Here is a 10,854-nt window from a genome sequence, read left to right as displayed (position 1 = left end):
CAAGTAACCCGCAATTTGAACAGTTTATGGGGCTTAAGAAGGAGGAGTTATTGGTGGAAAAAGAAGATTAGGTCAATCTAGAAGGGATGCAAAATAGGAAAGGGTGAATTTTTATTAAGGAAATTGTTGCTAGGCTATTTACTTGTCAGAGGTAAATTGGCTAAATGGGCAAATGTAAATCCTTGTTGTTCTTTATGTGGAGTTGCTATTGAGAGCACTCGGCATCTTTTTTAGTGCTGCCCCATAGTCAGATCAATCTAATCAAGAATGGAGGATGCAATTAGGAAGGCAGGTTTGATATCGTCTTTCTTTTTGGACAAGAATTGGAAAGCTATCCTACTGGGAGACACACAGGCCTGTTGTCGGCCTTATGTATAGGTTGTAGTGGGGCTATTGCTATCTGGTCTCAGAGGAATAAGGTCAAGGGAGGTTGGAAACCTTGAGGCCCTTTTGGCAATTGTCTCAAGCATGCTGCTTGATATGGGGCTAATAATATCAAGAAAAGATGGCCTGACTGGGGGTGCCTCCGAGAGTTAAGAAAAACTTTGTTCTAAGCTTTCTTTTTGCATATTTGCATAGGCCCAAGGCAGGTAGCCCAAACTAGCTAGGCTAATTTTTGCTTATGTACGGGTCTTTTTTTTGGCCTGACCCACCCCTTTAATATATCTGACCTGTTTATAAAAAAAAAACTCCTTCAATAAACTATCATTAGACTTCCCACATTTGGGCTTGCTCGCGCGGTTTTCATTCATACTCAATGAAGTAATTTTCTTGAAAAAAAAAGAGAAAGAAGGCCATAGCAAACAAATGGGTATACAAAGTAAAGTACAATCCAGATGGAAGTATTCAAAGATACAAAGCCAGACTAGTTGCAAAAGGATTTGCACAGCAATATAGTCAAGGTTATGGTGAGCTTGATGTCAAGAATGCATTTCTCAATGGTTACCTCGATAAGGAAGTCTATTTTTCATAAGTTTTGAAAAATCTTTAGAGAGCATGCCATGATATGGTCACTAACCAAAAACCACAAGTACTCAAATTCAACAATGTTCTCACCCAATGCCCTTCACATAGGTAATTGGTGGTGGCACATTCACACCCTGATGGAGATGGCCAAAATGCCCTTATATAGGTGCTTGTTGGTGGACCTGAAGAGCATGACGTCCTTGGTATTCCCTTGAGTGCAGTCCCCCTTTTTGTTTTGTTTCCTACACCCAGTGGCTTGCCAGTAGTCCGGCACTGATGGTTCCATTCTAAGCACTAAAACAGGCTCGCTAGAATTAAAGTGTTAACATGAGACATAACTTAGCTAATTTGTTATAAATAGAAGCAATCCAATTGACTGCATTGATAAGATTCACATAATGTGTAAGGGAGCTCACGTGTCATTCTGGCACCAAGCGAGGAGGGAAATGACTGTAGGAGAAAATTCTAGAAAAGAAAACGGTGATTGACAGTAGTTGCGAGCCAATTTTCTTTTCCAGAATTTTCAACCACGGCTCATTTCCCATGTGTCAAGGTCTTGGGGATAGTGACTTGTGTTTCATCCTCTAGTTGCCAACTCGGATTTTAATGATCTTTCCAGGTTTGATGGTGACGGACGAGCGTGGAAGGCTGACGTTGACGTCTCGCATGCCGCAATGTAACTTCTGCCAAGGAATTGTACTGGATCGAACGGTTGGAATTTATTTTTAGCTACCCCATGAACTTGATGAATAGAGAAAACATTCTGGTATGGAAGAAAAAATCATGTATTTGAGGATGTGGGAGGAAAAAATCATGTATTTGAGGTTTATAGGGAAGGAGAGCTTTGCAAAATGTTGAGAGGTTCTAGTTTATGAGCTAAGAAAGATAGAAAGATGTGAGTGGGAACATGTGCCTTCCAATGCCTAGGTATGGTAGAGGACCAATAAGAGGGTGGATGCTCCTAATTTAGTTACAGTCATACTTAATAACAATGTCTCATGACTTAAATATGATAAAATTTACAATCATGGAGCTCCATAATTTAATGAAAAATGCTAAAAAGCAGTAGTATTGGCCCTCCATTGAAAGCAATAGGATTGGCCGTCCGTTGATTTTTGGCACGATGTGAAGCATTTAGGAATTTAAATCGCCTAACTAGTAAGGGAGTACGGGAGAGCTGTGGAAGTTGGGCAGAAATGTTGTAAGGCTTACATCATAGCGCTCCATTACAAATTTGTCAAAGTTGGGCAAAAATGTTTTCAGGCTTCATTACAAATTTGTATTAGTGGCTCCTCTACCCTAGTAGGCATGAAAGTGCTCTTGGTCGGGACCCTATGAACATGCTTTTATTGAGTAGTGCCATCTAGGGAGTGCTCTTTACTTCCACTTTTGTTAAAAAGTGCTATGAAGCGCTCATCCTTGGAATTCAAGCTTTCATCGTTTTTCACCCCGCACTTGGTTAACGACGTTAGGAATTTAGAATAAATAATAAGAAACACACTTTATTTCGTGGGGAAATTGGCAACATAATGTGCGACACGTGTCAAGGAATGCAACGGCTAGAAGTACGAAGAAACTGACCGTTGATGGGAGCAACAGACAAGCGATGATGGCCGTTGGATGAAGCGGTGGGGGAATAGATTAATATTGAATTAAATTGGAAAAGAGAATGAATTAGAGAAGAAATAAGAAAAGGTTATTGTCGAGTAAATCATCTTCTTCTTCATCGACAACATCGTCTTCTACATTACATTTTTCATAGCTCTAGAGGCATTTGTAGAGCCGGCAGCAGCAGCACTCCCAGATCTCTTCCAATCCATTCCTCCGCCATAGCTTCTCTTCCTCATCGCTTGGTTTTCGACATTCCAATCTCCACAAATCTAGGTAACCTTCTCCCTGCCTCTCCACTCAATTTGCATTTCGCATTGTCTCACGTTTGTTGCCCGCTGCTTCTTTTGCCTCTTTCCCTCGTTTAGATCACCTGTGGACATGGCAGCGGGAGGGCTTGAGCTGAGCTCAAATTGCGGGAAACGATTCTCTCGCTTGAGTGTGCGTAGATTTTGACGGCTTGAGCTCGATTGATTACGGGAAACGGCTTGATTCGTGCAGCTGGTGCACGCTATATCCACGAGTAAAAACCGGCGACGGAGTTCACTCAAAAGGTCTGGTGAACGCACCAGACTTGTTGCGCTTTCACCAATTTTTGCGTGAACTCCACGAAGCCCGGTTCTTTCATGGATATGCAATGTCAATATAGAATTGCATTCTGAATGTGCATACTCCCATTTGTTGAAGCAATTGTCCAGGTTCGTGCACACTGCACAGTGAGGGTAAGATCCGTCCCTTCGTTTTAGTCAACGAATTTTGTCGTTAGGTTAGAGACTCTATCAATGTTTCTCTCTGCTCCCGGGATTTGTTGGGGCATTTGCTGTTTATGCACCGAAACAAATTTAACACGACGCCGAGTCGCCGATGATAAAAAACGGAGTTTATTACCGACATTTGTCGCCTCCAAAATATTTCTGCAAATTGTGCCTCTCTCAATGCAGCCAGTACACGCGTGATGCCCATACCTGCTCTGCGTTCAGATCAGAACGTTCCTGGTGTCACATTGATTTGCTTTCGCGAGGCAAAGGAATATGCGAGCTCCCCTTGCACATTCTGTTAATCTTTTCGACGAGGCTGGATTTTGTCATCTTTATTGCGTACGTCGACATGGGGATGGATTGTGTCATCTTTATTGAGTTCTTCGACAGATTAACTGAGTCTCTTCATCTTGTGCAGTTTGATAAAGCTTCACTTCTAGCGAGACTTAAGGAGCTAAGTTGTTAGACGCCAAACTACAGCGTTGGATTGCTCTAGCACGCGATGCATGTTCTCCATTGAACACGAGGCTTGGCAAGACACTGTTGATTCTCGTGAGAAGGCATGAGGGCTTCCAAACGCCAGGTGAAAACACCCGTAGGAAACAAAACGAAAAGAGGGGCTGAGCTAGAGGGAACACCAAGAACGCCACGCTCATTGGAGGTCAGCCCTGTTCGCCCTATGCACGTGGATGGGTTTCAAGATGTAGGCGACCCTCGGCGCCAACCGAGGAGCAGGAAGACTCTGAATTGGAACCTGACCAAGCAAGGCTTTATCATTGTCCCCGGCAAGAACGAAGATGCTTCAGAGAATTCTTCCGCAACGATCCAGCAAAGAGAGCATGGAAGCAAGGCCGTTGAGCTTGCACTTTCTCCGATTTGTGTGAATGCGATCACTACTGGAGTTGATCATCTAGGGGAGCGAAAATCCGGCGAAAAAAGGTCTTCAGCGGAGACGACCAGCCTGTCGCGTAAGCAGAATTCCTCATCAAAGAATGACGGAGCTGGTCACAATCAAGCATCATCGAGGGAAGGGCAGGGGCACGCCATGGACTCCGGTAAGTCTTAGGTTTTCGCGAGGAGCACGACATTTTGTAAAATACCGTACAATTTTTGAGCTTCCACATGCCTTCGGTGTGAGGCCTGTTAACTGACTCCTTCGCGTGAGTTCTACAGATGCGGGATTGAAGAAGGAGATTCTGAAGGAAGAAGATGATGGATTGACGGAAGGTAAAGTCTTCGTTATCTTTGAAGATATTGAGTGTGCTTGCTGCAAGGATCATGAGCAACATTATCAATTCGGGCACTCCTGCAGGATCATGCCCATCTTCACCGGAGATTCTTTCGTCACCGTCTTCCGGAAGCAAGAAACGAGTCGTTGCATGGAGTAATGCCACATTTCATCCGGGATCCGTCCTGGGCGAGAGAATTTACTTTAACAAAGATGCCAGCGCCTCCAGCAGTTCGTCATCGGCGTCTGCAAACTCAAAATGGCGATTATCCCCCTCTCCATCGAATGCACGCGCTGCACACAGTGGGGATCGCAATACACGTTGCGAGGCTCAGGAGGATTACAGCACAGACGCCGGTTCAAGCCCGGCTGTCAGCGCGAGATTGCGTAACGATGATGGATGCAACAGGAAAGACAATATTCGGTTTGGAGATCGGGAGACGAGCTACAGAGAAGACAAGCGGGAGTCTCAAAGTCAGCGACGGTGGGAGGCCGCCGCTGCCGAGCAGGTAGAGAAAGAGGCCAAGGTCGACGGCAGGGAAGGGGAGAACGAGGGGGAGGGAGCGGTTGGGATGAAAGGATACGGAGGGGACGACGGAGAAGGGGAGGCGACAAGCTATCATCCGGCGGCAAGGAAGGTTTTGTTTGGAAGCGAGCGACGAAAAACAGAGCGAGGAGCAAATGGAGGAGAAACTGCAGAAGCCAAAATGCAGGCGTACAGGGAAGAAGGCAAGGAGGAGGAATTGGCGAGATGGATGGAGAAGAAGCTGATGATCGGAGAAGAAGCTATGGCGAAAGGTGCAGAGATGAAGAAGAAGAAAGATGAAACGGAGAAGACGGACGTAGGCGATGAAACGGCGAGGACGAAAATGGACGAACATCCTTCTGTTCCGGCTGCTGCAGAGACGGAGGTGGATTTCTCCGGCATGGAGGACATCGAGCGCGAAATCCAGCAGCTGAAGCATCGTTTGGAGGAATTGCAGGTGCGGAAGCGCGAGGCGGTGGCGGCGAAGAGGCAGGCGGAGCAGGAGGCGGTGGCGGCCAAGCAGCGGGCAAGCGGCGGAGTTGGGAAGAAGGCGGAGGCTATGGCGGCGGAGAGGAAGGCCGGGCGGGCGGTGGCGGCCAAGTTTCTTGAATGGCAAGGGCGCTCTGCCCGCGGCGGAGCGGTGGCGTCGCCCCAGTTTTCGAGGCGGAGCTTGAGCTTGGGCGCAGCGACGCCCTGCGGTAGAGACGGCAGCAGCCCCCTTACGCCGGCCAGGAAGTTGCCGGTCCGCGCCAGCTGCAGCAGCGCCGGCAAACTGTCGGAGATGAGACGTTCAATAAAGAGGACGGAGAATGGCGGAAATCCCACTCCGCCGCCTCCCGCCGCCAAGGTTTTTCGGAGATTGAGCTTGAATTGCGCCAAGCCCAGCCCCTCCCGCCCTCTCACCCCAAAAGCTGCGCCTCTCGCTCGTATCATCTCCAGCCGCTACGCCCGCTCCCCCGACTCCTCTTCCGCCCGCCCCGCCGCCGCCCCCGCGTCCTCCAAAAAGCGCTCCCGCCCTTCTGATCCCCCGCCCCCCTCCTCCTCCTCCTCCACTCCGCCTCCTCCCTCCTCCTCCAAGAAATTCGCCGCCCCTCGCTCCGGCTACCCCTCCCGCTCCGGCCTCACCCCCTCCAAAACCCGCCTCAAACCCGCCCCCCTCGCCTCTCCTCCCCCCCTCTCTGCCGCCCCCTCCCTTTCCCGCTCCCAAAACCCCAAATCCACCGCCGCTCTTTACCAGTGCCTCGAATCCCTCGTCCACGACAGTAAACATTTCTTCCAGCGCTTCCCCACTCCTCCAATAATTAGCCCCGCCAAAGCCATCGCCGCCTCTCCTCCTCCTCCTCCTCCTCCTCCTGCTGCTGCTGCTGCTGCAGCAACAACGGGCCATGGAGGCGTTGCTCATGAGCAGCTGATGCGGCAACTGCAGACCATAGCTGCGTCTAGTGACAAGGTATCCTTCGAAACGTCGGGGATGGAATTCCGGAGCCCGGAGGTAGCAGAAAGCGGCAGGTGGCCCGAGGGAGGTGGCGATAGTTTGGTGGCGAAACGGAAAATGCTCCCGAGTGTGAAAACAAGCCGGGTAGTTTCTTGGAGCCCTCGTGACTCCGGTTGTGTGAAGAGGGTACCAGACACACTCAACAAGCACTTCATTTTCCGACGTGAAGAACCGGATATGCCGTCCGTACCCATTTAATTTCAAATAAATATTTAATTATTTATTTATTCTTTTCATTAACACATGTTTTGGCACACCCTATTCCCTCCAATATACCTACAGGCAGGGTTAAAATCTTTTAGGGGTGACCAAGCCAATGCTATTTCCAGGGCTCTTAACCCCTTGGGGAATGACTCAGCCAATGCTTTTTCTAGGGCTACACTTGTGTGAGGGTCTTGTGTGTGAGTTAAAAAAACTCACTTTCAATATAATAAATCTCTTAAATTTGATTTAAGGTTTTTGATACATACTATATGTACCTTGTGTGTTTGATTGTCCTCTAAATTAGTGATGTTGCAATAAGGCGTATTTTTATATGGTGGCCTAGGTTATAGCATTTAAGAAATCTGAGCTATCATTTTACTAGTTCACATATAACTAGTTCTAAAGTTGAATGTTTGGTTGAATTTATTATTCTTATGCAATCTCATCCAAATGTGGATTTACAAGAGATGAATTTCATGAAAAGATTGACTCAGTTTGACTCTTTAAATTTTGATTTATGCACAATAAGATCCAAAGAAAGATGGGTCAATCAATCACATAGGTAATCTTGAAGATCCATCTTTGTTGTCTTTGCTCGTTGTGTTGATGTAGAGACGGTACTGTGTACAAGTTGGTAAATATGGCAAGGGTCCATGGTGCGGGTGCACAAAAACAAAAATATGGGCCACTAGCCTAAGTTTTCCTAATCACATGAAAGCATGGCTTCGCTTGCTCCAAGCACTTTGTGATGTAGCTAGTTTCTATTTTTCATCTTTGTCGGATTGCATAAGTTAAAGTCACCCATGTGGCTTTTTTTAGCATGTGTTCAAATCCCCTAGGGAATGACTCAGCCAATGCTGTTTCCAAGGCTACGCCTATGCCCTCCCTCATGTGTGTGATGGTGGTGTGTGTGGATTAAAACAACTTATATCCAATATTATAGGTGCCCTAAATTTGATTTGACTCTTAGAAAGGGTTTTGATACATACTATATGCACGTTGTGTGTTTGATTGTCCTTTAAAGTAGTGCCTCTTAAAACATTTATGCAAGTTGAAATAACTTCCTCTCTTGGCTCGTCTATTGTTTGCTGTAGCAAACAAGCATACTTTGATGGTGGGGCAATCATTTAACTCATTAACATATAGCTAGCTATTTCTAAAGTTCCATATTTGGTTGAATTTTATCCGTACGCAATATCTGTTACGAAAATTCAAAATGAACATCCTTACAAATTCAAGATTTACCAAAACCATAGAAACCAAGAACAAGGAAACAAGTGGGGAAGAGAAGAGAAGAGAGCGACACTGCATGGGGTCCAATCTGCCCCCCCTAGATAGATGGTGGCTTTCCAAAAAGCAAAGAGCCAATAATAGTACATCCAAAAGCAAAGAGCCAATAATAGTACGTCCATAATTAGAGGGATTGCTCAACATAGCTCCACGAGCTTAAAATATCAAGGGCTTAATATGCCCTCCTCATCCACAATTAATTAAAATAAATTAGCCCACGGCTTCAAATTCATTACTTCACAATATGGCCCATGGCCTTTGACAGCCATTAGATACTTCGATTAATCCAAATCACCTTCACCATCTCCGTTCCTCGTTATCCAACTCATCATCTATACTCAAGCCGCCAATTGTGTTAGTTATTACAATCAATTTATGAATCATCACACCAACTAATCCCAACACAATTGTACACTTGATATACGGACATCAAAACACACACCTTGTGACCAATTGCAATAACACTAGTAACACTAGAGACATTAGTATTAACATGGAATCACCCACAATACTAACCATCTAGCTTAGCAAAACACAGGTAGTTAGGCGTCCCCAACTAAACCTTGCAAAGCATCCACTAGGACCCCCTTCGCGTCCGATGTGCTCCTATGGAATACTTTGCCATCACACTTGACTAAAATAAAATAATTTCCATAGCAAGAAAATATTGGAAATACAATTCCGTAACACTCCTAAATGTGGATTTGAAGGAGATGACAAACTCCACGAAATGATTGACTACATTTGGCATCACAATTTCTTTAAAGTTTGATTTATGAACAAGGAGGTCCAAAGAAAGATGGGTCCATCACAGAGGTAGTCTTGAAGTTCTATCTTTGCCAATGCCAATTGTACAACTGTGGCTTCTAAGCAGACAATACGTTTATGAAGATGCCATGAACTTGTATGAATCTTGGTTTTAAAAGCTAATCCATCTTTATCAAATTAGATGGAGAAATATGGGCTACTAGTAGTAGCCTATAAGTTTTGCCTAATCACATGCAAGTATGACTTAGCTTGCTCCATGCACTTAGTGATGTAGCTAGTTTTGAAGCTTCATCTACGTCAAAGACTAAATTTTTTATTGTTGAGTCTCGTATATGTGGAATTTTTAAGCCATTCTTTTCCCCCTCTTCTTCGAGTCCTTCTCAATATTCAACTTACTGATACAATGAAACTATAGAAATAGCTATCCTTGACACTATGTTATTACACTTGATACTGTGTCATTATTCCTAGCTGGTATCTACAACGCAAAACTTAGGAATTCATGGTGAACCAATTGCCAGGTGCAATCTTAATGATGTCACATTTTCCTTTGTTCCCAGGAGAATTCCACAAACTGTTGAATAACATGCTAGGATGCATTTGTAGAGGTCTAGACATCAAGCAAGATATATTCAAATAAACACCCTTTTCCTCGCAAGTACCAAATTTCATACAAGATAAAGTGCAAAATAACTAGTGTGTTGGTTTCTTATTATATATTATGAAGAAATACTCAATGACAATTTGGTCAATCATGCTCCAATCCTGGTAGCAACAACCTATGTAAACTTTGAAAAGGGCCGGATGTCGGTTTTATTTTGAAGGAGATGACGAGTTTCATGTAAGGATCAACTAAGTTTGGCATCACAAACTCTTTGAAGTTTGATGTATGAACTAGAAGGTTAAAAGAAAGATGGGTCCATCACATAGGTAGTCTGGAAGTTCCATCTTTGCCAATTGTACAATTGAAGGCTACAGTAGCTAAATTTAACCCTGCATATCTAAGGAGATTATAAATTTATGAAAGATACCAAGATCGTGCATGAATCTTGATTTTAAAAACCAATGCATCTTTGTGAAATTAGGCAAAGAAATATGGGCTACTAGCCTAAGTTTTACCTAATCATGTGCTTTGCACTCAAAGCATGACTTTGCTTGCTCCATGCACTTCATGATGTAGCTACTTTTGAAGCTTCATCTTTGTCAAATTTCACAAGTCAAAGAATAAAGTTATTATTGTCGAGTCTGGTATATGTGGCTTTTTAAGCCATTCTTTTCTACCGTCTTCTTCGAGTCTTTCTCACTGCACCTTATTGATGATATGAATAGCTATCCTTGGCACTATGTTATTACAATCGATACCGTGTCTTTGTTCCTACCCAATAGCTAATTTAGGAAATTGTCCTCAACCATTACCCAAGTGCAATCTTAGTGATGCCACATCTTCCTTGAGTAAATTTATGAAAGATACCAAGATCTTGCATGAACCTTGGTTTTAAAACCAATCTATCTTTGTCAAATGAGGCAAATAAATATGGGTTGCTAGCCTAAGTTTTGCCTGATCATGTGCTTTGCAATGAAAAAATGACTTTGCTTGCTTCATGCACTTTGTGATGTAGCTAGTTTTGAAGCTTCATCTTTGTCGAATTTCACAGATCAAGGACTATTGTTGAGTTTCATATATGTGTCCTTTTTTAGCCATTCCTTTGTCCCATCTTCTTTGAGGTTCATCTCACTCTTCACCTTATTGATACTATAAAACTATAGAAATAGCTATCCTTGACACTATATTATTATGATCGATACCGTGTCATTATATGTACCCGATAGCTACAACACAAAACTTAGGAATTTATGGTCAACCAATTGCCAGGTGCAATCTAGGTGGAAGAGTGAAGAAGAAATCTCCTTAGAATTTAGGCTTAACCGCTTCGACATGATACTAATTAAGGAGAGACATAGCCTATGGGACCAGGAATCCTTGATGTGGATGGGAGGATGAGCCAAATTG

The 10,854-nt window shown here is 44.3% G+C and overlaps 1 protein-coding gene across 2 annotated transcripts; it reads left to right on the top strand.

Annotated features, from left to right (window-relative positions):
* The first annotated feature begins 2,690 nt into the window (after positions 1 to 2,690).
* Positions 2,691 to 6,981, top strand: LOC147883117 (uncharacterized). 2 transcript variants are annotated; one of them, XM_087400144.1, is made up of 4 exons: positions 2,691 to 2,850; positions 3,751 to 4,387; positions 4,506 to 4,559; positions 4,645 to 6,981. In XM_087400144.1, exons 2-4 carry the CDS (start codon positions 3,895 to 3,897, stop codon positions 6,777 to 6,779), a joined length of 2,682 nt encoding a protein of 893 aa, XP_087256270.1. In that variant the 5' UTR covers positions 2,691 to 2,850; positions 3,751 to 3,894; the 3' UTR covers positions 6,780 to 6,981. The 2 variants fall into 2 exon arrangements, with proteins under 2 accessions (XP_087256270.1, XP_087256271.1); XM_087400145.1 differs by lacking the exon at positions 2,691 to 2,850 and adding an exon at positions 3,565 to 3,671.
* The last annotated feature ends 3,873 nt before the right edge of the window (positions 6,982 to 10,854 follow it).

The sequence above is a fragment of the Dipteris shenzhenensis genome, chromosome 28 (genome assembly GCF_047967505.1).
Source record: "Dipteris shenzhenensis isolate YYH24624 ecotype China chromosome 28, Dip_SZ_1.0, whole genome shotgun sequence".
NCBI lineage: Eukaryota > Viridiplantae > Streptophyta > Polypodiopsida > Gleicheniales > Dipteridaceae > Dipteris > Dipteris shenzhenensis.
The sequence above is the reverse complement of the archived record's forward strand: the minus strand, read 5'-3'. Positions and strand labels throughout refer to the sequence as shown.